The sequence below is a fragment of the Crocodylus siamensis genome, chromosome 6, assembly GCF_052110815.1.
Source record: "Crocodylus siamensis isolate JL-2025a chromosome 6, ASM5211081v1, whole genome shotgun sequence".
Taxonomy (NCBI): Eukaryota; Metazoa; Chordata; order Crocodylia; family Crocodylidae; genus Crocodylus; species Crocodylus siamensis.
In genome coordinates this window covers 91,421,729-91,449,658 of record NC_143400.1, presented here as the reverse complement: position 1 = coordinate 91,449,658, position 27,930 = coordinate 91,421,729, and the positions used below count along the sequence as shown (strand labels likewise).

Here is a 27,930-nt window from a genome sequence, read left to right as displayed (position 1 = left end):
AGGGTCCATTAAGCTTAAGGGTCAGATCAAAACTACTGAGGTCTGGTAGAGACCTGGTGGTGACTTAAATGAACTGAGGCTCTCTAAGGCCCATGGACAGCCTCCCTTATTCAAGCTTTAGTAAAAACGAGGTGGGGTGGTTGAGCAATTGAGGGCGGGCTACGTTAGAGACTGAACCAAGCAGGAGACTCAGGCCACAAGGTGGCATCGCAGCTGCCCCTGGGGATTGAATCCTGTCACACCACCCAAATGAGTTGAAAAAAAAAAAGAAATGGGAGGGGGAGAGGAGAAGACATACAACAGGGAGAAGAGCCTTTTCCTGCCTGGTGCACTGCCCCCACTGCCTGGCTTCTCTGCAAGGAGGTAAGCACTGTAACAAATAAATTTAGTTTTTGAGGTGGAGTGCTCTTCGGTTCACAAAAGTTATGGAGGGATTCCTTGAGTCATGCAAGGGGCATCTTGAGTCCAAAAGGTAGTTAGGTCAAAGGACGTGGTCATCATGGGTGATCTGAAATTTCCAGATGTATGCTGGGAAGAGCAGTCAGCCAGGTCTGACTGCTCACAAAGGTTCCTAGCCCAAATGCAGGACCTCCACCCTACCCAGAAGGTGCACAGCCCCACCAGGGGAGATGCCTTGTTGGACCTGGTGCTGGCCACTGGTGACGACCTGGTGAGGGGGCTGCGGGTGCTTGACCACCTGGGCGACAGCGATCATCGCCTGCTGGAATTCACCATCCAGCGCAAGGTGGCAAAGGCCTACAGCAAGGCAGCAGCCCTAGATTTCAGGAGGGCAAACTTCAGTGAGCTAAGGGGAATAGCTGGGGAAGCACTGAGGTCCCGGAGGGGAGGGGAGCCGGGTGTCCAAGGAGAGTGATTGCTCTTTAAGGAGACGATCCTCCAAGCCCAAAGAGAGGTAATCCCAGCACGGATCAAAGGGAGCAGGAGGGCACACAAGCCCCCATGGCCACCAAAAGCATCCAGGAATGTCTCCTAGGTAAAAGGGAGGCATATACCCAATGGCAGGGAGGGACAATCCCCAGGGAGGATTACACTGTGGTTGCTTGGGGCTGCAGGACGGCAGTCAGGGAGGCCAAGGCGGAGATGGGACTGGGATTAGCTTCCCGGATTAAGGACAATAAGAAGTCTTTTTTTAAATACATAGGGGGCAAAAAGAAGATTCTGGGTAACGTGGGACCCCTGCAGGACACGCTAGGAAATTTGGACGTCACACCAGACAACAAAGCTAACCTATTTAACGATTTCTTTGCCTCCATTTTCCTGAGCAGGGACTGGAACAGCCACCGCACCTCTGGGCCTCCCTTACACTCCAGGGGAGGCGCACCTAGGCCAAGGATTACTAAGGAACTAGTTAGGGAACTTCTGGAGGGACTGGATGTATTCAAATCAGCTGGTCCGGATGATCTCCACCCTAAAGTACTGAGAGAATTAGCTGCGGTCATTGCGGGACCCGTGGCACGGCTGTACGAGCACTCATGGTGCTCTGGTGTGGTGCCAGAGGACTGGAAGAGGGCCAATGTGGTCCCCATCTTCAAAAAGCGGAGGAAGGAGGACCCTATAGGCCAGTTAGTCTTACCTCGATCCTGGTTAAGTTTTTTGAGAGAATTATCCTGGCGCATGTCCACGAGGGGCCAGCAGGGGAGGTTATGCTTAGAGTCAACCAACACGGGTTCGTTAGCGGCAGGTCCTGTCAGACCAACCTGGTGGCCTTCTACGACCAGGTCACCAAATCCTTAGACACAGGGGTAGCAGTAGACATCGTCTTCCTGGACTTTCGGGAGGCCTTCAACACTGTCTCTCACCCCGTTCTCATTAAGAAACTGGGGGGCTGTGATGTAGACCCCCACACAGTCAAATGGGTCGCCAACTGGCTAGAGGGCCGCACCCAGAGAGTGGTGGTGGACGGGTCGTTTTCGACCTGGAAGGATGTGAGCAGGGGGGTCCCCCAGGGCTCGGTCCTCGGGCCCGCACTGTTCAACATCTTCATCAGCGACTTGGACGAGGGGATAAAAAGCACCTTGTTCAAATTTGCTGATGACACTAAGATGTGGGGGGATGCGGGCAGGCTAGAAGGGAGGAATAGGCTGTAATTGGACCTGGACAGTTTACAGGGGTGGACAGATGAGACTAGGATGGGATTCAACACTGACAAGTGCAAGGTGCTTCACCTGGGGAGGAAGAGCCAGCACCATACCTACAGGCTGGGGAACTCCCTTCTCGTCAGTGCAGAGGCAGAAAAGGATCTTGGAGTCATCATTGATGCCAAGATGAACATGGGCCGGCAGTGTGGGGACGCAGTCAGGAAGGCCGACCGCACCTTGTCCTGCATCCACAGATGCATCTCGAGCAGGTCCCGGGAGGTGATCCTTCCCCTCTATGCGGCGCTGGTCAGGCCGCAGCTGGAGTACTGCATCCAGTTCTGGGCGCCGCACTTCAGGAGGGATGTGGACAACATTGAAAGGGTCCAGAGGAGGCGACTCACATGGTCAGGGGCAGCAGGGCAGGCCCTACGAGGACAGGCGACGGGACCTGAACCTGTTCAGCCTCCACAAGAGAAGGCTGAGGGGGGATCTTGTGGCCTGTTACAAAGTAGTCGGAGGGGACCAGCAGGCATTGGGGGAGTCCCTGTTCCCCTGAGCACCGCCAGGAGTGACCAGGAATAACGGTCACGAGCTGGCAGAGGGGAGATTTAGATTAGACATCAGGAGGCGCGACTTCACGGTCAGGGCGGCTAGGGTCTGGAACCAGCTTCCAAGAGAAGGGGTGCTGGCTCCTACCCTGGGGGTGTTTAAGAGGAGGTTAGATGCACATCTTGCTGGGGTCGTTTGACCCCAGTACTCTTTCCTGCCGTGGCAGGGGGTCAGACTCGATGATCTGCTCAGGTCTCTTCCGACCCTAGAAACTATGAAACTATGAAAAAAGACTGAGAACCGCTGTGTCAGACACTACACTCTGTATGGCTGGCGCTGTCTCCCAAGTGTGTTTGCACACTACTTCCCACAGCTGGGCACTGATTTCAGTTGAGACCCAGAGGCATTTTTAGAATATGAAAAATATCTAACAGGAATATGCTCAAATTGTTACTTAGGTCTGAGTACTTTGGGGCAGGGATCCCCTCTCTCTTACATGTTTGCAGAGCACAGTATGACCCTGGACCATGATTGGGTCACAAAGATGTTACAGCAATAGAAACCATACATATATATAACGTGTAGCTTTGCTAGTGCCCAAATGCATGGAAAAATGTATTTTACTTGTTTTTAAATATATTTATAATCCTTTGTCTTCCCTGCTGTGCATGAAACGTATCTACTATCCTTGTCAGACAATAGATGATTTATAATCTTGGTGTGCAGAGTGTACTGTACGTGAAAGAATGCCAACTGGTGCTCTTTGCGTCTGGGTGTAGACGGTAGAGCCGGACAAGTTGGCATCTTGAAGTCAGTTTTCTTTTTGAATCGTATTATGTGCATATTATGCATGACTTACCACTGTCCTACTAACAGGTCATGAAATCAAGTAAAAATATTATTAAACGTGGAAGACCAAAATGTAAAATTCTGAAATAGTGTCACTAACGGTTTCCCATGAAAACATTTGAATTTGTATAAGCATTTCAAATTTTAATTTTGAAAACTTTTGCAGGAAATGCCACGGAAGATGGTATGGTTTAGCAAAAAAGCTTCATCTTTGTTCAAACAGCATTTTCTGATGAATAAAGTTTTCAACAAAAAAAATCTGATAAACTCTAATGGGAAGGTGTCTTCTGTACAGCAGATTCTGTCTACGTGCTGTAGCTCAGGGGTGAGGAACCATGAATTTTGCATTACATGCTATGCTGTAAGGTACAAGGAATCACCCTCATTGTAGGCAACAATCTAGCATTATTGTTTAGCAACCAAGTGTGCATAAATAGGGAAATACAGAATTATTGAACACTCAACTCTAACCGTCTTCCTCTTGTGTGTATATGTCTTAAAATATGGCCTCGCTTTCCACCGTTTCATGTAACCTGCCTTAATATAGGTCGGGGGGGAAAACTCAAATGATAACTTGAGCTAAAAATGTATTGAAGAGAAATTGTTAAATCAGCACTTTATAACAAATGCATTGCTTCTCAGTGTTGTCTGGATTTTGTTACAGCAAAATATCAACAGGCAAATAGATACAGAGATGATTACATTGATTTAAAAAAAACAAAACAAAACTGGAGCCTATTGGTATTTTATACATTCTCAAAAGTTATCCAGGAGACAGCATGCTGGGAATTGATTAAAAAAAAAAAAAGCCAACACTTTCCAAATTTGACAGTTCTCTTTTTTTAATGTTGAAACAGATGAGTACCGTTGGCATCACGGAGAATGTAAAGGGTGATAACAAGAAGTTTGAGATCTGGTATAATGGCAGGGAGGAGGTCTATATCATTCAGGTGAGGCTCATGCTTTCCTATGACTTCTTTCCCACTGGTGTTCTCTCCAACAAGGGTGTGATTTCTGGTTGTACTGGTCTGGTAGTGGGAGAAGAAACTGGACAGCAATTCTAATGTTATTCCTTTCCTCAAAATAAACTCATTTAACAAAATGTAAATTGAATCAAACAACAAATGGAATGGGGAGCCTCTCTCTTCCTGTGCCTTTGGAACACTAAGTTTATCTTAGAGGAAATTGTCAGGACTTTAGCGTGGATAAAAAAAGAAAACAATAGTGTGGAAAATGTCTTGGGCGGCCAGATTGGATCTTGAAGTTCCCATTGTTCTTTTTCAGTATGATTAATATTTTTCACTTTGAAAAATGCCCTTCTGCTTGTTTTGGTTTTTTTTCTTTATCCAGTCCTGGTTAGAGGGGTTATTCCAAGGCAAAACTAAAAACAAATTCTGTGTAACGCCATCACAGGATCATCAGCCTCCTTGATTAAACCTACTTTGTGTGTCTCCTGTGTTTACAGGCATCTTCTGTTGAGCTGAAAAACATCTGGGTTTCTGAGATTCGGAAGGTCCTAACAGGCCAGCTGGAAGCATGCAGAGGTAGGACACAGAGTGAGTGTGTGATGCTGAACTCACCCTTTACCCAGTATTCAGTATTCAGTATTCAGAATTACTAAATGGATTTGTGCCCATGCAGTCAGCAAGATCAAGGTTCAAAATAATTTTTTTAAGTGAAATACATTATTGCATTTGGGCATGTTTGAAATGGTGAAGGACCTGTCCTGTGAGGAGAGGAAGGATGGTACAATAATTTGGGTGCCCATCTTGGATCCCAGGACACCCAGGTTCGGTTTCCTGCTCTACCACAGACTTGTATGACCTTAAGCAAGTCTTTTGGGGCTAAATCCTACATGGCTTTAGTCATCCAAATGGCACATAGGCAGCCGCAAAACTGCAATTCTCAGCATTTCTGCAAAATCTCTCATTTAGCTCTGTGTGTGCCCATTAAGTATGCTTAGTGGGGCTGTGCAGTGACATAGGATATGCATGCATAAGGCTAGGTAAGTCCTGCAATTTCAGTCACAGAATAAACAGCAAGGGAAGAAGAGAACCCAGTAACTTGAGTAGCCAAGAGAGGGAAAGCTATGAGGCTGGGAGAAAGCAAACAAAGTCAGACAGTGTGTGGATCAGTGAGTTGGGTTCTAGCCTGGGTCCTTGTTCCTAATGGGGTAGAAACTTTCCTAGTGCTTTTATCCATGAATTGGGCAAGATGCAATGGGTCAGCTCGAGGAGGGCTGGAAAGAAGTCTGACCAATACTTCGCTGCCTCGTGCTTGAAGCACTTTGCTGAGAAGGCGGTTCACACCCATGGTGGGTAAGGGGTATCTAGAACCAAGGTCTTCTGCCCCCTGGCAAGTACCCTGCACTGGCTCTTGGGTTAAAAGGTGGGAGGGCCCCCTTCTTCCCTTCCCCCCCCCCAAAGGTTCATGCACACAGTGATTCTGTTTTGCCACACGATGAAATAAAATCTCAAACCATGTGTTAGTGTCCAAACTGCAGTTCTGCAGTGCATGTGCCCTGGTTGTGCAAAATGAATTTGGGGTTTCATAGTCAGTAGGGTCGGAAGGGACCTGAGCAGATCATCAAGTCCGACCCCCTGCCATGGCAGGAAAGAGTACTGGGGTCAAACAGCCCCAGCTAGGTGATTGTCAAGCTTGTCTTAAAGACCCCCAGGGTTGGAGCCTGCACCACTTCACTTGGAAGTTGGTTCCTGATCCTAGCCGCCCTGACCGTGAAGTAGCACCTCCTGATATCTAATCTGAATTTACCCTCTGCCAGCTTGTGACCGTTATTTCTAGTCACTCTTGGTAGTGCACCGTTTAACCCTTAGTCTCTCTGTCTCGGCATAAATGTAAAAAGTAGCAATCCACATCCCAACTGGGAGATTGTGAGGACAATTACATTAAAAATGGCAAGGTGCTTGGCTACTGCAGTAATGCGGCTGTAGAAGTACCTAAGATATTGTTACTCTCTGGCGACCTAAGCTTCTAGCCAAAATACAAGACCTTGTAGACTGTCCCCAGGGTTAGACACAGGCATAGGCAAACTGGGTGGCTGCTCAGGGCCTGGACAGAAATGGGGCCCAAAAATGGTAATTTTTGATGATGATGATGATGATGATTATCATGATCTCTGGCAAAGGGGAGCCAGAGACTAAAAGTTTGCTGGGGGCCGTTAGGAGTCTAGGCACACTCCTGGCTGTTTCAGGTGGAAGGAGGAATTGGCAGTGGAGTCAGGTTCTTTTCATGCAAGCTCTAGTTACATGCAAAGATGCACAGAGCCCTGCCTCCTTGAAGACGGAGGGATTCAAGCTACCAGGGACAGTTTCCCTGCTTAGAGCTGCACCTCTGACAAGCAGCACCCATTCTCCAGACATCTCCTGAGTGATAGCTAGTTCAGGGGCTTTTCTCAGTCTGTTTCCATACCCTGTCACTGCTTCTCCATCTGAATGGACCACCCCCCACCCATGGTCTGCGCAGCCCCTCTGCTCCCACAGCTCAGATTCCCAAGTAGTCATGTGTGTCCTTGGTTTGAGTGGAGAAGTGCTGTTACACCAGTTGTTATACTAAATTTAAATGGTGTGGTGGGGAGGGACTGATTGATTAGTGAGACCACTCCAGTCACAGTTTTTATTAGGATATGCAATAGCAGACCTTTTTTTTTCTTTTTCTTTTTTCCTTTTGGTTTTTATTTATTTATTTATTTTTGTATCAGTAAAGACAGTGCTTACATAGCTTTCAATTCAGGGAAGAAACCGGTCCACTGGCTAGGGTTTTCTGTTCCCCTTGGGACTTGCATTGGTTCACTGAGCTTCCGAGAAGTCTGAAGGTTTGGGTTTGGTTGTTTTTTAGCCTTGGCCTATATTTATAACTGACTGACTTTCATATTTTCATAAATAGTCTCAGATTGGCTTTATTTAAATTTCTTTGTTTCACTGAAACACTTAGAACCGGCTTGAACTAGATCTCTTGTCAGCTAGGAGGGCTTGGGAAAGTACAAAGGGAGGTCTTATCCCCTTTTCTTAACACTGACCTGTTACTACTTTCCTCTAGTTTATGGTCTTCTCTGACAAGGCTGCTTTGTTTCTACAAATCATCTAAACATTTTAATAAAAATAGATTTAGTATAGCAAAATAACATTGACTATATTTGGTTACACACTACGTCTAATATTGTAAGAGATCCATAATATAATATATTGTTTAATTATATTTTGTTAAATGCGTTGATGACACTACTTGGCTAAATTAGTTGCTACATCAGCAAAGATTCACACTGGTCACTCAGGCACAGGCTCTGCTGCTAAGCCACACTTTGCAGCTTGTCATTGCTACATAGGTTAACCTTAGGCACAGAAGCATGGCTTACAGTGCCTGCGCTTTGGGTTTAGAGACTGCTATTCTTTCAGCTATCTGCTGAATGATCTTCTTCATTGAAGGGAAGTAGTTACATTCGCTGCTCTGTGAGGTTTAACCCATCTTATAATGGCATGAACTTATATACGGGTGTGTGTACACATGCAGTTATGGCTTCTGGACACACCATTTGAACATGCACCCAGGACGGCAACATGTTGAGCTGGGTTGGAACAGCCCCAGCTGGCAGGGGACTCTGGGGGTCAATCTACCAGCCTGGGTGGGGCTGCTCCTTCTTGGCTCAGTGTGCTGCAGAGGGCTTGGCTGGGCACGAGCGTGCTCCAGTGCGAGGCTAGCTGGCAGGCAGCCCTTGCACTGAAGCACCCTTGTGCCCCAGCCAACTGCCTAAGTTTCTACATGTGCACTGCTGCACATGTAAACTCCACAGGAGGACAGTGCTTATATTTACAAGTACTAACCTGCTGGGCATGTCTACACATGTATTTACACACACCTAAACTTAATGCACTTCTGCTTAAGGCTCATTAAGGTGACTTAAGTGTGCATCTACATGTGGATGTGCTAAGGGCATTCAATTTAGGTGCGAATACCTAAGTCGCATTAGCGCACATGCAGATGTGCTAATGCGCATTAGCGTATGTGTACATCCATTGACGCACACCACGTTGGTGCTCATTAATGAATCTACATGTGCACTGTGACTTAGCTATTAGTGCCTAAATTTGATACCTGCTTTATGCAGTATCAAACTTGGGCTCACACAGCCTTAAATCACCGTTTTTAAGGTGCATTAGGGTATGCATGTGTAGACATACACCCTTAATGTGCCATAAAATGGTGATTTTTTTTTTTTTCCTTTTAGGCTAAGCCTGTTAAAAGAGGCATGTGTAGACACACCCGCTGTGGGGTTTTAGTTTACTGCAGCCCAATTGGGCCACATATGTAGACACTGAGACATTTACTGTGAAGCTAATTAGGCAGCTCTGCAGTTCACATCTTGTGTAGATGTTCTCTATATGTCTGTGTGTATGTGCACACACACATGTATGTATATATACACGTGTGTATATCTAGCTACACATCACATGTGTAATGTGTGTTTGTAGATATGTATTTGGTACTTATTTTTAAGTATTTTCATTAAACCTTGTGACTATGTAATGCAGCTTGCACAATGAGATATTATTGGTTTCTCCCTGACAGTCTATCCTGTTTATCTCCAATTCAACATGCCATAGCAACAGGATAAAATTAAGCAAAAAATAAAATGGGTAAAAAAAAGGATAGTCAGTTAAAAAAATAATTAGGGCAAAACCTCTTTTGCTGAAAAATGCAATTTAGTCAGATGCTTTGTGGCTGCAGTTGACCCTGGTTGGCAGAGTCCTAACTAATCCTACTTGGCCAAAAAAAAAAAAAGCAGTGTCAGATCTCTGCACTGCAGTGAGAAGGCCAATATGGGACGGCTTAGGTGACTGTGAAAAGCAGAGGGTGCACCTGACCCTGATCAACAGAGCAGCACTCAGACATCTAACTGGGTGTCTGTGGGGGGCATGCTGGTGTAGGGGGTACCAGCAATACTGGCAGCCTGGTACCCTCGCTCATTTTTGCACCATCCTTCTGGGTTAGAACAATAGCACACATCCTGGAACAACCCAGACAGTGTCACACAAGTGGCTACTCCACTTCCACTATGGCAGTGGAGTACCCATGACAAGGGCAGTGCATAGTGGGGACTCCTTGTTTGTCCCATGCATCACTCACTGATGGGGAGGATGTTTCTGCAGGGCCTTGCCAAAATGCAGCAGTGCCATCAGCAGCCAGGATGCTATATGGCTATTTAAGCCCCTCCTGAGCATCGTGCCACAGGAATAGCTCAAACTGGCTTGTCATCAGACGATGCAGGAGGTGTTGGCTAATGGCTATGTGGAAGTGACTTCTATGTGCTGGAGCAGAGAGAGGCGGTGATAACGTTCTGTTTCAGAAAGCCCGGGGAAGCACACACTGGTGGCAGCCCCGATTTGTGACATCTTCAAGAGCAGCTGGCAGGGTCAAATGACAACCTACAGCATGTCAGGAAAGCCACAGAGCTGCTCCATGTGGTTAATGAATGGGCGGCCCAGTATTTCCTTTGCTTTTCTTGTGAAAGAGAGAACTGGAAAGCCAGCAGACCCACTTCCAGGGGGAGGGTAAGACCACAAGGGATCCTCTGGTTTGATTCACCAAAATGGAAATATTTTTAGTCTCAGCTCCGTGGATGAGCTCAGAAGTGAAAAGGAGTTTTGCAGGGAAGCTCTGAGAGGCTGGGTTGGGGAAGCCACGAGTGAGGCACGCAGGCTACCCATGTGATTGCCAGTAACACCGTTATAGTACATGACCCATCAGGCACTCTGTAAGTGCCACGGATCTTATAGAAAAGACAGGGTGACCTCATGTAGAGGTTTTAAAAATAGGCATCGCTGGCAGCGTTTTGTGTATTGTGGTCCCTTCTCTCTGCCTGAAAAGCCAGGCTGCTTCATTCACTGTGAGTCCCACTGTGTGGAACTCAGAGAGAGGAAAAAAGGATTCCTACACAATGCATTACTCAAACTCTAAAAATATCCTAAGATAGCTTTCCCCTATGCCGTGATCCCCTGAATTCAGTGCTCCCTCTGGCAAGATTTGGGGCCAAAAAATAAAAATTGTGTTCAGTGTTAATTTAACCCTCGTTTTTATTTTTCTAATGTCTCGTTCCATGAGACATTCAACCTGTTTCTGGTCCGGGACTAGAGATTTTTCAACCCATGCTTCACACCAGTGTAATCTGGGGAGAAAGAAGGACATTTTTTTTCCCCTCTGTCTGACATTTTGTAATTGAAACTGTTAGAAACTGCCCAGAATTTTAGGCTGCTGGCAGTAACCAGTAGAGATGGGCAGAAGATAAGTGAGGGGACCAAAGGTATGGGATAAATAGGGTTTATCACTTAAGAGACAGAGCTTATGCGATTTGTCTGAGATGGCACAGGTCTGTGGCACCGATTAGAAATAAAGCATCACTCCTGACTTCTAAAATCCCTGCCTGATCAATGGGCTTGCACTCCCTTCTAGGATCAAATGGGGTATGACTTCAGCCCAGTACATTCCCAAAGGGATTTTTTTCTCCAGCACCCCATGCACAAAAGACTTGGTGAAGATTGGTCCTGTCTTGCCAGCCCAAGCCTGACCCCAGGGCAGAAACTCTTGCAATCTGATTTACTAGTATGTTCCAAAGTCAACAAAGATATCATGGCTTTCCTAACCCAGTAGTGAGACCAAGGCTCCCATAATGTGGTACCTTTCATTTGGCTTTGATGACTTTCATCTCTGCTGCACATGGGACCCTTCCTGGGTTTCAAGGGTGTTTGGTTCCAGGGATCTGGTTTGGAGCCGCTTTTAGCTATGCGGAGAGCCCAGGCCCAGGTTTCCTTTCCATTGTCCTTTATGGAGGGGCTGAAGGGAAATGACAAGTGCAATTTGGAGCTATTTTTTCTTTCTCTCTGACAGAAGCAAGCCAGCTACACCAAAGAATCACCGAGAGTGTTTATCATGCACCGATGAATTCCTCCAACATATCCAGGTAACTGAAGCCCCAAGCGTGGTTTTTCATGGAGTGGAAGAGGGTAGAATAGGATCTCATTTAAGCACCATAGAGGTGAACTAGAATTTAAACCTTCTTGTTTTCAGCATCTTCAATCCATTTAGATGCAGGTGGAGATTTGGGGCATGTACAATCTCAAATATATCAAAGCAAACCAAACATAAAAGACCAGAGTCTGGTTTTGTGCAAGAACCATCTGGCCGTATGAATATTGCATGAGTTTGATCAGCACCAGGTTCAGCTGAAATTAGAACAAGATTCCCTGGCAGATTTATGGGCTTCAATGGGGCCTTCAGCAATGGTTTGTAAGGGAGCCTGGTGCTGGAAAGATTTTGGGTGGATTGAGGATTCCTTGTAAGTATTTCCTGCAGCTCTTGATTGTTTTTAACAAGATCAACCAAACCAGATGTTCTCATGGGATATAACCAGGACTGCTAGTGCTCTGCAGAACCATGTCAGAGACTTCAAACAGATGCAATCTTTGTTAATGCTGCTTTTTGATTTTTCCAAGACCTGGATGTATTCCAGAGATGGTGCTTTGTGCATGATTTATGCAAGATGAAGATCTCTGGGCAAAAACACCCTGGGGGGAACAAAGAAAAAAAAATCAGGGAGAAGTGAAATGCAAGAGAAAAATGGACCAAACCATGCTAGAACTATTCAAATGAGAGAACTCTCAAGTTTTCAAAGCAGAAACACTAAACATACTATAACAAGGGGGAGAGAGAGTTCATTCCAGCAATCACAGCCCCCAAATTGGACATTTTTAATTGAATTTTAATTCAATGAACATTTAATGTGTTTTATTCTAACTCAAAACCAACTAAACTGGTTAGTGAGGGACCCCACCCTCAAGGCTCTGTCCTTGGACCCATATTGTTCAACTTCTTTATTAATGATGTAGACACTGGAATCAGAAGCGCACTGGCCAAGTTTGCCGATGACACCAAACTTTGGGGTAAAGCATCCACACCTGAGGGCAGGAGGGTGATCCAGGCTGACCTTGACAGGCTCAGGAAATGGGTGGATGAGAACCTGATGGTGTTCAACACTGAGAAATGTAAGGTTCTCCACCATGGGAGGAAAAACCTGCAGTATGTTTATAGGCTTGGCAGTGCTACACTGGCTAGCACTACAGATGAGAGGGACTTGGGGGTCAGCATTGACCACAGGATGAACATGAGCCTTCAATGTGATGCTGCTGCTAGTAAAGCGAGCAAAACGCTGGCTTGCATCCATAGATGCTTCTCGAGCAAATCCCGGGACGTCGTTCTCCCCTTGTACTCGGCCTTGGTGAGGCCGCAGCTGGAGTACTGCGTCCAGTTTTGGGCTCCACAATTCAAAAAGGACGTGGAGAAGCTTGAGAGTCCAGAGGAGAGCCACGCGCATGATCAGAGGGCAGGAAAACAGACCTTATGATGAGAGCCTGAGAGCCATGGGGCTCTTTAGCCTGCAAAAGCACAGGCTCAGGGGCGATCTGGTGGCCACCTATACTTTTATCAGGGGTGCTCACCAGGATCTGGGGGAACATTTGTTCACCAGAGCGCCCCGAGGGATGACAAGATTGAATGGTTATGAACTCCTGCAAGACCATTTCAGGCTGGACATAAGAAAGAATTTCTTCACTGTCCAAGCCCCCAAGGTCTGGAACAGCCTGCCAGCGGAGGTGGTTCAAGCACCTACATTGAACACCTTCAACACACTTTTGGATGTTTATCTTGGTGGGATCTTATGATCCCTGCTGACTTCCTGCCCCTGGGGCAGGGGGCTGGACTCGATGGTCTCTCTTCCAGCCCAAATGTCTATGAAATCTATAAACTGAAGTTTAAAGTAAGCAGCGGATTGTCCTGACTGTACAGCGTGTCCTAGGGAAACAGGTCTAAGTGCTCTTGGTCCATACAGTCACAGCAGACTGGTGGATTACAAGGGGTGAGCAGGAAGACAGTGGCAAGCTCCACGAAGAAGCAAGCTGCAACCTGCCCCAACTAGGTTTCCCATCTAAGGACAATGTGGTCCTCACTAGGACGTGGGTCAGATAGAAATAAAGGAATGAAGATTAGGGAAGAAAAAAACACTAAATCCCTAGACGGGAAGGCGTAGATCCAGCCTTTCCCTGGGTCTATAGAAGTCCTTCAGTGGCTATTTCTCACCATTGGGTTTCACGGGCTTTCATGGGTGGTGCCAGAGGCAGGGAGGGTGGCTTCAAGAGGAAGTCTCACCCGCTGGCATCCTCCACATAGAGGCCGGGTTGTGCCTATGACTCTGTGACAAGACTGAGCAGCTCTGTGATTGGGAAAGAAATGTTAGTTAATTCAGTATCAGCAGAAAAGCAACCAGTATTGCTGGTATCTTGCCTGTGGTTTGAGGCTAATTAATGGCTTCATCCACGGAGCTCTTCTTCCCTGGCATTCTCATCATTAATACTGAAGCAGCGTCAGGTTCTCTACAGTAACATGCACATCTTTATTGCCCCATTGGTCTGTGTGTAGGCATAGCTGAGGGCTGGAGGCAGTGCACCTGCTTTCATCTCTCTGCATGCAGTCACACTGCTTCTTGGAGCGGTTCCATGAGATAAGGCAAGCTGAGGCTGGCTCTGTGTTTGGAGGGGAGGCCAAGGGGAACAGCAAGGTGCTGCGTGTGGTAGTGCTGGTGACTCTGACAGCAGATGCCCTACAGGGGCCAAGGAGTGGGTGGCCCCTGGGATCCCTCCTGCTCTCTGCTTGTGGTGCATTGTGGTGGAGGCCCACAGGTATTCAAGGGTATGTCTGTTCAGCTTCCACTGGAGTGCCACTGAAGCACCCCCTTCTCATTGCTCCTGTTCCACACATGCCAAAAATGGAAATAAGGAGGCGAAGCTGTTCTGTGGGCTTTGCTCTCAAGCACACCGGAGATAGAAATCTTGAGAGTGGGTGTGAGAAGTGCCCTCAGAGCACATTCACAGGCCCATTTCTGGGTTTGGTACATGCAAACCAGGTGCTGGCAGACAGTGTCAGAGACTTGGCACCCTCTGGCTGTGGCTGCTGCATGGGGCATGCTCAGGCTGCCCCCTCTCAATCAGCCACTCGGGCTGATGCCTCGTTCTCCTGCCCCTAGGTCCACTACTAGCCTGGCAGGCTTGAGGATCATGCTTCCAGAAGTTCTGCGGAGCCAGTGAAGACATGCTCTACATTTTCTATACAGCAGTGGTTCTCGGCCTTTTTAGACTCCAAGTCCATCTCATTAGACTTAGTGCCTCCCCGCCCACCCCACCCTCCCTCTAAAATGCCAACTCTTTGCTTTCATTTGCTTTTTTGGCTACAGATAAAACACTACAGCAATCTTCTGTTGCAAAGAACTTGGCCACAACAGGTCAGAATGTTTTTGACACTGTGGATTCCTGTTTGAAATCCCTGGGTTTATCTTCTGAATCAGGTTTGCACACCAAAAATGTTAACGTTGCATAGCACCCTTAATAGGATCTCACAGCACCTTGGTTATGAATTGCTCCTCTAAGGTGTTAAGAGGCTTTTTGTGCCTTTTGGTGTGCTGGAGGGGCCAGTGTGGGCCCTCTTGGACTTGACATGGATTACAAGGCTCCCTGAAGCACAGGAGGCTGGGCTGTGAGACTCAGATGCGCCCTTCCAGTCCTATGCTTCTTAGGACTTCATTGGTAAGAGCTCTTCCCTTTGGGTCGCAGGAGCAGCAAAATGCCAGGGCACTGTGCTGACTTTCAGAAGAGAAAGACAATTAATACCAGTGGCCTAAACACTTGAGATGATTACAGATTTCAGAACACTTTGCAAGAGCAGTGGTAGTTGCCTGAAGCCCATCTCTCTTCATTTAGATTTTGCCAGCCTAAATTCTTGATTTGTTGGCAGCTTCAATTTCTCTCTTAAACACTTGTGACCTCCTGTTGTCTGTTGTTAAAGTGCAAAATAGAGCAGGATTTCACCTGCAAGGTGGCTGTATTTGAGTGACAGTGAAGTGATCCGTGTGTGCACTTTCTATATCTATTTAAGTTTATAAAACTGAAACTGGCTGCTATGACCACATAACCTTTCATTTTCTGCAGCCCATGAATGATTTATTCAGGCATCCAGGCGTGCTCATCTGGAGTACACAGACAGATACCATATTTTTCTAGCATGCAACAAATATGATCTACACCTTGTTTAAAAAAAAAAAACAGAATAAAGAGGGGAAAAAAGGGGAAATGCAGCTATTACCGTATTTCCTATTTCCTCGCTTAAGGCATTCACTCCTCCCACCCCACACCCCCAGTTTCCAGCAGCTGATATTTTTTGGAGAACAGCGTGTGGTATAGGTGAGAAAAATATGAGATATAATCCGAGCACCACTTCTTTGAACTACTATTGTGGTTTTCTTGGAGATACTATTCAGAAACTGCTCAAGTGTTTCCTTGGTATCTTTCTCACTCTTATAAATATTTACCCCCTTCCTGTATTGGCCTGCATTTAGCCATTACGTGAGCAGAGCAAAAGAGGAACTGTGAAACACTGGAAAAATTACCAGTGTGGTTTGGCTTCTTCCCTTGTTTCGTTCAAAAGGAATGTCTACGTTTTGTTTCTGACATCTAGCTGCAAAAGCAGATATACGTCTCTTCAGGAGAAAGTCTATAAGCCTTGACTGATGTTCCAAAGCAAGCAGGTCAGATGGTCAGAAATATCAACTGCTGAGTCTCAAGAAGCCCTGTGATTTAAGAAATAAACTAACTCCATCACCCATACACATTTGAAAGATTAAATATCATGGTGTCTTTTTTTCTGTCCCCCACGCGGTCTTCTCTGGTGTTGCAATAAAAGTGTCTGTCACTGCAAACAACATAACTCCTGGAACATATTAATTATGAGGAACCCCGGTTAAACGGTTTCTGTGGATGAAATAATTCCTGATTACAACCTTGTAGATCCTGCGAAATGTGGTGGTTTTAGAGATTTTGGGATTTTTGTGCTAAAGGGCCTAGTTTGTTATAAGGCATTTATGGGGGCTTTGTGTCTTGTGATGAGTAGGGGGATTTTCAAGGCATTTTCTCAACATCTGTGTATGGTTTCCTAAATGCCCTGTGTAATAGGTAGGTGTTATCAGCTCCATTTTAAATAGGGGGGAGCTGAGGCATACTGCAGGCATGTGAGCTTGCTATTAGGCATCTTAGGACTTCAAAATTTTCAAAGCAAAGTTGACCCCATTAGCTGCAATTAAAGTGGACATGGGACAGTCCCTGACAATGCAGTGTTATTTGAGACACATTATTAGAGAGCAGAAGTCATTAGGAACCAGGGACTTGGATGCAAGAAGCTGTGACATATGGTTGGTCATCCAAGACCTAATTTCTGGAGCCAAATCTACCTATTCCCCAAGGAGTAGTAAGCCATGGGCCTCCTCTATAATCCAGCTCCTAGAAGGACCAGTAGAAAACCCTGGAAGGAATCTCACAGATATTTCATCTTTCCAGTTTCCCCTTGTGCATTTTGTCATGGAAATCGGGTAAGCTGTCCACATCATATCCCTCTCTTCTATACAGATCAAGGGCATCACCTGGTAGCTTCTGTCAGGGCAGGGAGTGGTTTAGATCACCCTGACCCATTACATACACAGCTTTTCTGGTACATGCAGTGCTTAAAAATGAGGTCCTTGTCCTTTGTTTCCTGAGGGGAGTCTTCCACATCTAATAACACTTATAAGCAACACTAAGCACTTACATAGGCTTCACACCTTCTGAATACCATACTCCCATCAGTTAATCTCTTATACCACCCATATAAGCAAGTAGTATAATTAGGGTAGGTGGAAAACTATTATTATTAGCCCTGGACATCTGGCAACCCTTCACCTACATCACCAGCTGCCAGATATTTAGTTACCGCCTTCCTCTTTTCTAAAGGAAGTTGTCTTCAGCAGACCAAGGCTGTTAACTTTTCTAGCAAGCTAGTCAGATAGTCAGAAATAACAATTGCTGAGTCTCAAAAAACCCAGTGATTCAAGAAATAAACTTACTTCATTGTAAACACCCTTACACATTTGAAAGATTAAATATTATGGTGTCCTTCACAGTCTCCTAAAAATCATGGCCACTGTGCTATCTAAAGAAGTTAATATGGAGATGATGGAGAAGAGGATGCTCTAATCCCTGTGTGAATTAGATGTTGGCCTTATCTACCCTAGGCAGCTTCTGCAAGGCTAAGTATAGGCAGTCAAAAAGCCTGAGGCTGATTGATTCAGTCTTTGCAAGTTAGTCAAAGCTGCAAAGATTCAATCAATAAGCAAATGAACAGACATTCACTTTTGAGTCAACAAATGCAGCTACATGCCTGCAGTGGCTCAAGCTACAAGCTTGGTGGTGCTACAGCATGGCTCTCTGGCATGTAGCCAGCATGGACTGTGTGCTAATTTCCTCTTCCTGCTGCCCCCTGAAGACTCTGGGATTCACAGTCCACAATCACAGCACCCAGACCCAGCCAGGGCTGCTTATCACTTCCCCTTCCTGCTTCCAGTTATGTCTGGGATGTGTAGTCCACAGTCGGTGCCAGCACTAAGCCAGCAGGGCAGGGTGGCTCCTTACTCAGGGGAAGGGAAGTTTTCCCTTCTTCCTAGCCCTAGACCCCAGCAGGGGTTTGCCTGGGGGGCCAGTGAGCCAGTCCTCACTGCTGTGGCTAGGGAGCAGAGGGATGGGGACAGCCCTGCTCTCTGGAGCAGACTGCACAGCCCAACCCAGGGCTGGAAAATACTGGGATGCTGGGGGACTCAGATTTAACTAGAACTAGGAAGGGGTCTAGGGCAGAAGTTTCATAAACCGGTTTAACTTAAATCAGTTAAGTCCAATACTACATTGAACCAAGTTCATCTTAAACCGGTTTTAATCAGTCATTTTGAAACTGGTTTATGTGCACTGAACTTGTGTTCTGTTACAGGTTTAAACCTGTTTCTGATCACTTAAGCCAGTTTATGTGTAACTTCTGTCCCTAACCCAAGAGGGAAGCTACCAAAGTGTGTAAACACTGGTGTGGTTCCTAGCAGATCCATACGACTGCCTTTAATCAGTCGTGCTGGCAGGGTGCCTTGAGCTGCACAGCTTCTAAAGAGACTGGTAACTGGCAGAAGGTGCTGGCATGCCTTACACATCTTCTGCCAGCTGTTGGGCAGTGCCAGAAGTTTTTTGGTCAGAAATGAGAAAGAAGGGGTTCTTTTGCTCCACAGCAGCTTGGAGTGCGGACATGCACGTGGTGTTGCTAGCAGAACTACATGGTATAGACCAGGCCTTACTCTGGTAACTGTTGTTTAGCTTTGTGCTCAGATCAGTGCAGTTCAATGGTATCAGAATCTCCTGAGTGTCTGGGTTTGAAACTTAGGTCCAAAATGTTGAAACTCGCACAAATAGTTGGTGTTCTTATATCGCCACCCTTTTGTGCCAGAACCTGGTGCAAACTCTTCTGCTTCTCACCCCCCCAAAATGGGCCCCCTCTTGCTTGGGATCTGATAGGGAACCACAGATATGTTGGTGGGTTTGGAGGTTGGTATTTGTATCCAAATTAAACCATTTTCCCCAAATTTGAGTAGGTTGACATTTGAGGTTCTCACCTTAATCCATCTCTGGTTCCAGACAACTCGTGATAGTATAAGCAGTTGAGGTCAGTGTTCGTATTGTTTGTAGGAGGAAAATGGAATGGAATTGGCATTTACACCACGGCTAGTATCCTACTGGGTCCAGTTTGCAAACAAAAGTGTTAAAAAGTCATTTTTTGGGTTCATGCATCCTCCTTCCCACCCTCAAGCTGAGAAACTTAAACTGTTGGGTTTTTTTTTTTTTCAACTAACAAACCAGTTCTCTAAGCGTAGGTCCATAATCATGACAGATTTTGTAAATTTGGTATGTTTTGGGCTGAGAAGCTATTAATGCAAAAGTTACTTTAGTTACTGGGTGACAACCTAACCACTGTTTCTTCTGTTCAAAGATTTAGCAGGAAGTCGTCGAGTTTATATGAAAATAAATCTGAGACATCAAGCCTGGAGATGTCCAACAACAGGAACAGGAATTCCAGTCCCAGCACCAGACAAAAGAGAGGTAGGAGTTAGAGGTAGCAAGGAACATGACCCCCCAGCAGGTGATTTTTATATCCTTGCAGTACTAGCCATGAAATATAACCTGGGTGCCTTCCACGGGAAGTTGTTCAAAGGATTCAAGCACACCATTCAAATCATGGTTTTACAAATTGTCTGAGCAATACAGCTCGTTCCACTGTGATTTATTTTTCATACCAATGAAGGCAGTTTGTTGGTTGGTTGTAAATGCAGCCTCCAGAATTTGCAGCCTGCATAATGGGGTGTGACTTCTGTGTCTGAGAAGTGGAATGTAAATCTGTCCATAAACACCGGCAAAACCGACTCCTCTGTTCGTGGCGTTGAGAGTGAATACAAACGGCGTGGATTGCATTTAGATGTTTTTAAAGTCTCTGCTTCAGTGATCTACAGGGCTAGCAATAGGACGTCCTTTCTTGAAAAGATGATTTTGTTTTTACTTGACTGTGTCCTTTTTGTCCCTCTGTTGGATATCAGCCTTGTTTCATTTTAAAAATGTGTAATGACTTTTAACAAATGGCTTTGCTTTATTTCAAAGGGATGCTTTTTATTACTCGCTCTCTCAGCAGCATGTGTGGTCACTTGGACATTTCTTGTATTTTTCATAGAAGTACAACAGACATATTTTATTCAGTGCAGGGCAAAGTAAACTTCACAAAATAAACCACTGATTCTTATGCCTGGAAGTACGCTGGCAGCAATCCAACAGGAAGCCACTACCAGACAGAGCTTCCTCCTAAATATACATATGTTTTTAGGAATTACAGGGAGGTAAATTTGAATCGTAACCAAAAAAAGAGCAACACATTTGCATTTTATTTTCCCTAATGAAAACTGGCTTTCTACCAAAACAAAAAGCTTTGCAAAAAAAATGCTCCTTTTGGTCAAACTTTTTTTCTGGATTTTTCATGGGGAAAAAAAAAAGATTAAATTCCTGAAATTTTCAGTGTGAAAAGGTTTTAGTGAAAAAAAAATCTTTTTCCTGATAAAACGTTGTAGTTTTTTCCCCATGAAAATTCTTCTAAAAACTCTCATAAGATGTTGGTTGAAAATCTTTGTTTTCCCCCTCTTTCTTGTTGAAATTTAATAATAATTTCCTCCAAAAACAACTGTAATTTTGCATTCAGCTGTGTTTACAGCTGAATCAAGCTGTTTCCTCAGAATTTCCCAAGTTAGTCATCTTAGTTTCTGGCCTGTTAAGGCACGATGCACTAGCAGTTCCCGCTGACGTTAACTGGAGTGAAAGGTGTTTTGTGTGTTCGAACCCTACGGGTGAATCTCAGTTCTTCCATCTACCAATGAGTCCATCATAGAGCTCCTGGTGGGAGCACATGTCTCCTCACTTCAATCAGGAGCCCTGTCGGGGTGCCCCAGTCCTTTCCACATCCATGAAAGCTATTGGAGAGATGAGCAGTGAGTCCATCTCTGTAGGAGCCCAAGTTGGACCTGTGGGCTACATTACTGGATAGTTAGCCCATGAGAGAGGGGAAAAAAGGACATCTTCAGCTTTTCAGAATGGAAACAGGTAACTATTCTCATTGCTTGAAATTCAAAGCTAGGTAGAGGCCCAGCAAAGAGCCCATGTACCACTCGAAAGTCCTACTTGCATCCTACGTTGAAGATCTACATGAGCCTTAACTTGGTACATAACATGGGACTCTCTGCTGGCCCATGGCAAAATGTCACCACTGCATATATGTGCAGTGATATCCTATGCCAGGGCTCCTGGCATTGAGCACCAGCTGATGCTACTAGATCAGGCAGGTTATATTGGTATGCTACAGGCAGTTAGCTACTAGGTTAAACAAGGTCTCATCTCTGCCACCTGCCGACTCCAGCCTTCAATTTTACGTCAAGTCAGTATGAAATTATTTTCAGATGTTGTTACTTCCTTCAGGTGTTATGGAACAAAAAGAACAACTACAATTACTGGCAGTTATTATTTTAACCTCCTCACTCTCACAGATTTGCAATAACCTCTCATTAGAATTAGGGCCTGTGATGAGAAGTCATCTGCATGTAGCACAGCATTATGCCTGGACCAGACTTCTAAATTGATTCAATCCACATGGAAGCTGGTTTACTGCAGTTTTTGCCTGCAGGAAAAAATGAAAGCTTCAAAGCTGTTCAAGGTGTTGTACTGTGTGGTAGGTCCAACATCTAACCAGTGCATGGCACTGAGAAGCAAAGTGGGAGCTTGCAGTCATAAAGCCCTAATGTGCATCTCAGCATGCGATATAGCACATACTTAAGGGCTTGATTTCTTTTTCCCCTCTGTCCAGCTTAATTAAAACTTCATTGAGGTGAAAACCCACCATTTTAATTTTTTTTTAAATGTGTCTTAGCATGTGGTCCCGAAGGCCTCCTGTGCACAAATTTGCTTGGTTTTTAAATAAGTGAGCTGCAAAGAGACCTTATTTTCCAAGTTCTGGGGCGTCTTTATAACCTCATCCTTTTGCATTCCTTGAGAGAGTCCTTTCAAAGTACACACAGGATTATGGATCGTCTCTGTTGCCTAACCGCTTGTCTGCCAAACAGGAAGTGATGGGATGTGCTTTTTTGGAACCATAGTCTGTCTGTCCGTCACGTGTCAGTCTGGATATTAGTTGGATTCATTGTCTCTCCATGTTTCCCTTGTATTTCAGGTCTTCATGTGTGTCTCCTTAGTGGTAATCACCTTGGCAGCATGTGAAGCATTGTGTGTTGGCTCAGAGGCAGGAAAACTGGCTTCTGTGGCTTCTGCTTCTTGTTCTGCCGTATACTTCCCTTTGTGATCTGCCTGTTTTAGGGGGCAAGTGTGAAATTTGGCAGGAATGCCTGGATCTGTGTTTTGGGGTCAGGTCCATCTCTCATTATTATAGATGTGGGTAATTGGGCATCTGCTCTTTTTGGAAGCCCAGAGACACGGGATCCAGCCCCAACTATGACTTTTTGCTGCCATTGCAATTGTCAGGGAGCATGGGTAACTGGTATGAGAGTTTGATGAGTATGTCAATAATACACCCCACCAATCAAGTAACGCAGTGACAGAGTATCATTGTAAGCCAGCCAAATAGCATGGAGGCTGTTGGAAAGACTCCAGCAGGTAAGGCTTAAGCTCAGTGCTAATACCAAAGCGATGAATCAGTGCATGAAGGCTACAGATACTCCCGTACTAGAAAGCTTCATCTCTTGTTTCTCACTGGAGCCATGGGCTACCCATTAAGAGCACAGTGATGCTTTTTCATGGCAGAAGGCACCAGATCTTTTTTTTTTTAAAGTTAGCTTGCTACTGACCTGTCTTTTCCTTTGAGACTAGCTGCATCCCCTCATTTTTTTAATTAATTTATTTTTTGGTTTTATGCTCCATCAAAACTCAGTGAGCCAAAGTCTTCCCAGGTAGCACACCATTAGCCTGTCCTGGGATCTACTTGGCTCAGCTATTTAACTTCCCTGGCTGCGTATCACCATTTTAATTGATTAACTGTTGCACAGGCTTGAACGTAATCCGAAGGATTTGTTTTGTCATCCCGCGCTAGCCTCTCCTTTCCCATAACCTGGGAGGTTGACCCTTCCTTCCTTATCTCTTTTTCCCTTTCCATCTCTCTCCTAGCTGATGCTTCTACCAGCCTTAACCTTGAGCACACAGCTCTCGCTAGAAAGCGATTCACATTACAAGGTCTTTCCAACCGCCGAGCTCCGCCCAAAGGTAAAATTGCCACATGCAGCATTTGGTCTCTGGCTGTCTATGTCCTGCTTGCAATCCCATGATGTTCTCTCCATCTCATTGTGCCATCCATCACTGCCTCCTACAGTGCTGCTGCATCCCATCACAGCACACTTGTCTGATACATGCACATGCTGCACTTCTCAAAGACTCTTCCACAAAAAGGCCTCGTTGGGAGTATCAACAAAGGGGTGGTTGATGGTGACACTTAGGCAAGTATAACTAACTAGGTCTGGAATAGTGATTTTTTTTTTTTTGCTTTTCATCTTTCTGAAGTTCACAGCTGTAAAAGAATCCACTAAGCCAGATATACCTGCATGCACACACAACTAAAATAATCCTTCTTTGACAGTGTATTGAGTGGATGGAGGGGGGAGAGTCCAGCTACTGTGCACCATGCTGCTTTCTGGTTTGATATGCTAAATTGTTCAGTTCTGGCATCACTTGGTTGAAGGAGAAGATTTGCTCAGCGAATGAGAAAATTTGGGGTAGTTCACTCAAGGAACTGTCATCAGGAGGTATGCAAGTTAGTCCATGTTACCTTACTGAATCAGGTCATTTCTCTGTGGGCCTCCTTCTCTTCCTCCATACAAAGTGGGGTCCCTCAAGGCTCTGTCCTGGGACCCATACTGTTCAACATCTTCATTAATGATGTGGACATTGGAGTCAGGAGTGGACTGGCCAAGTTCGCCGATGACACCAAACTTTGGGGCAAAGCTTCCACGCCAGAAGATAGGTGGGTGATCCAGGCTGACCTGGACAAGCTCAGCAAATGGGCAGACAAGAACCTGATGGTGTTTAACACCAAAAAATGCAAGGTTCTCCACCTTGGGAGGAAAAACCTGCAGCACCCTTATAGGCTCGGCAGTGCTACGTTGGTTAGCACTACAGAAGAAAGAGACTTGGGGGTCATCATTGACCACAAGATGAACATGAGCCTCCAATGCGATGCTGCGGCTAGTAAAGTGACCAAAACACTGGCTTGCATCCATAGATGCTTCTCGAGCAAATCCCGGGACATCATTCTCCCCTTGTACTCGGCCTTGGTGAGGCCGCAGCTGGAGTACTGCGTCCATTTTTGGGCTCCACAATTCAAAAAGGATGTGAAGAAGCTTGAGAGAGTCCAGAGGAGAGCCACGCGCATGATCAGAGGTCAGGAAAACAGACCTTACGACGCCAGGCTGAGAGCCATGGGACTCTTTAGCCTGGAAAAGCGCAGGCTCAGGGGCGATCTGATGGCCCCCTATAAGTTTATCAGGGGTGACCAGCAGGATCTGGGGGAATGTTTGCTCACCAGAGCGCCCCAAGGGATGACGAGGTCAAACGGTCACAAACTCCTGCAAGACCATTTCAGGCTGGACATAAGGAAGAATTTCTTTACTGTCCGAGCCCCCGAGGTCTGGAACAGTCTGCCAGCGGAGGTGGTTCAAGCGCCTACATTGAACACCTTCAAGAATAAATTGGATGCTTATCTTGCTGGGATCCTGTGACCCCAGCTGACTTCCTGCCCTTTGGGCAGGGGGCTGGACTTGATGATCTCCCGAGGTCCCTTCCAGCCCTGATGTCTATGAAAAGGGGTGTTGTGAGTCTTAACTCATGAGTGCTTGGGAAAACTGTAAGATCTGAGGATAGAAGGTGCTATCTTAGGATTGCTATGTCAGCAGGAGACCTTGGGAGGAAAAGAAGAGCAACATACAGGGAAGAAAATGAGCAATGAAGTCTGGGAGCAGTTGTCTGCCATGACTCTGTAATTCTGTTTTCTTTTGTTTCATACGTGATGTTTTCTTTCTAGTTCCACCTTGTGGTCAGAGGTGAGGTGAGGGGTAATGGAGGATTATTACCATCAGGACAGGACAGATGTTGAGGCATAGAGAGACTCCAAGGAGAAGGACTGCATTTAAAGCAGGGGCGGGCAATTATTTCGGGCAGAGGGCCATTTGCTGAGTTTTGGCAAGCCATTGAGGGCCGCATGACAGGCAGCCAGGGGCAGATAAATATTAATTGTCTAAGTTTTGGGGAGGCCCCACGGGCCAGATAGAATGGCCTTGCATCTTGCCCATTCCGATTTAAAGTGTACCAGAGTAGAAGAGACCTCATGAAGAACCGAAGCAACCTCCTAGCTTTGATGCGGGGCTGAAGCAGCAGGAGAGGCAGGGTGCAGGCCACAGAGCCCAGTTCTGGACTTTTCAGGCAGGAAGGATGGTGGTTTGGAGATCTCAGGAAGCTGGCCGCATGTGTAGAGCGTGTGGCTCCATTGCAACAGCTGTGCTGGCTGGGTACATAATGGGAGGCACTGGCTGTTAAAGGGCACATCACCATGTACTTACCCTTGGTTTCTGTCACTTGTAGAGCTGACATTGCTCTGGCTGCAGAGCTAGGGGCACCTGCTGCCCAGAGGGGTGGGGAGTGTGGATGCCCAGTTCTGCCAGCAAAACCATGCAGTGCAGACTGGACCTCATCCTTTGTGAGATCCTTCTTCTCTTCCTGCCCTGATAAGCCTGTGTTTTGGGCAGAGCCGTGGAGCCAGACTCCCTGTACAACAGTGCTATCCGGGGGAGCACACGAATTATTAGGCCCTTGCCCCTTGGAAGTGCATAGAGCTCTTAACTTCCACTGGGAGCATCTACGCAAGACACTAAAGGCACAGTGGACTAATTCCACTGCTCATTAACGTGGCAGGCAAAAACTGTGCTAATGTGCTAATGTGCAGTAGGATTAATCTACTGCACATTAGCATCACAAAAAAGCCTGCACAGTAGCACTGACTATGACACATTAAATTTAGTACCTGTTACTACTGGGCATTTATACACATACATTTATCTGCTCTGATGTGCCGGATCTCCAGCATGTCGGACCAGACTCGATTAATCTGTCATGATTAATGACAGATGAGAATCGTCCAATTAATCGCATGTAAGCTGACACCTGGCACTGTGTCCCATGCTTTTGTATAAATGGTGAACTGCATATCAGCGCTAAGACAATGGCAGTGGCACGCTTTTGAGCTAAAACACTTTTGATGTGTTTTAGTTCAAAAGTGCGCTGCTGCCATTTTCTCAGCTTTTAAAAGTGCCTGGTGCTGCAACACAAGCATGTGTACAAATGCCCACAGGTACTAAATTTATTGCAGTATAATAATGGTGCATTAATGAACATGTAGACACTTCCACTGACTTGCAACATCAGGTTCTTACATGATCATGTGACATAGATGAAGTACATGCATCATGCAGGTGCTTGCTGCTTTCAGTGTGTTGGTCTGTTCAGTGATGAGTCACTCATTTAGATTTTGTGCTGGCATGGAAGAAAGCCAAAGTGGTGACTGCAGTATATCTAAGAAGTGAGGAGGTCCGGTTGACTGCTGCCAGCCCTCTGTGTAGCAATGACTTCTAACTACGCTACCACTGTCAAGAAGGGCTCATCATGAGCTGCAAAGGAGAAGTTTGAGCTAGGACAGTGACAAGGTTAGATTGGAGCAGCCATTCCTGCACAGACACCTTTGCTGAACTCACACCATGAATGCAGGTCCTGGATAGAAAACTTCTATTTAAGAAAAAATAGCTGTTTTAGCCTTGACCTCTGTCTCTAGTTCAAAACTGCCAGAGAAGTCAATGACTGTCCTGATCTTTTAAAGTCATCTGGTATGTATCCAAAAGGACGTGCTGCGTTTGGGTGAGAAAAACCAACGTCCTATACTCGATCCATGACCTGGTAAGAGGAAATACTAAAGAAGAACTGCAGCTGGAAAAAGATGTCACCTTTGTGCCATAACAATTTTTATGGTGGCACAAAGCAAAAGTAAATAGATTCCCATGCCCTTTGCTGTAACACAAGTGCCTTTGCTTGTGCCTGCAACAAAAGATGGTGATAATTCATGCTGCATTATCATGGCAGACGTCTATTTGTTCTTTGGCAAGAGAGCATGGGCAGCCTGGAGCTGCCTGCACCCTTCAGCTGCCCCAGGCAGGTGCTTCTGGAGCTTGAGGGGCCGAAAACAGCACCTCATAAATTCCCACAAGCTCTGGGAGTGCCTAGACAGCTTTCCCCTCTTGCTGAGATGCACCTCCAAGTTTTCCCTAGGTGTTTCTCTGCTGCCAGAGAAGCACCCTGGAGATTCCCATGTCCTGCATATGATCAAGAGGCAGGACAATAAGCAACATGCGTTTCATCCAGTGAAGCAGATTACCTGTGCTGAGACATCCAGGCACAGCTAGTCTCCTTCATTTGGCAACATCTATTTATCCCCTGTTTCTAGACCATAGCTGAGAAGTGGAAATTTGAATGACTGTTCCTGATTCTGCTCTCAGGTGCAGCGTAAGCATGGAGTGACTCCAGCACAGTCGTGTGTTGTAACTGTCAGCAGCGCTCTGCCTGTTCTTTATGTTAAAAGCTTGAGCTCAAAATCTTTGCACCAGCAAGGTCCAAGGACGCCCCTGAAACGCACACCAGCGAACAAATTTCCACACTGAAGTCGGTGGGACCACGGCTCCAAGTAGATTTACCCACACACCTGTTTGTGGAGTGGAGCAGCTGTCTGAGGATTCGTTGCATGTTTGAAATGTCACCTGCCTTGTGGCACTGTCCAGATGCACATCTGGATTTAGTCCAGATGTATCTTTCATCACATGTAGAGCTACTAGTCCGGGGTATGTGGGGGC

At 45.9% G+C, this 27,930-nt stretch overlaps 1 protein-coding gene across 1 annotated transcript in view; it reads left to right on the top strand.

The window, feature by feature from the left end:
* Window positions 1-27,930, top strand: part of MCF2L2 (MCF.2 cell line derived transforming sequence-like 2) — a 232,733-nt gene that overhangs the window by 186,517 nt on the left and 18,286 nt on the right. The window contains exons 23-27 of the mRNA XM_090055259.1: window positions 4,355-4,447; window positions 4,963-5,041; window positions 11,397-11,469; window positions 19,440-19,549; window positions 23,156-23,251. Coding sequence (XP_089911385.1) covers window positions 4,355-4,447; window positions 4,963-5,041; window positions 11,397-11,469; window positions 19,440-19,549; window positions 23,156-23,251 — 451 coding nt within the window. The remainder of the gene's footprint in view (window positions 1-4,354; window positions 4,448-4,962; window positions 5,042-11,396; window positions 11,470-19,439; window positions 19,550-23,155; window positions 23,252-27,930) is intronic.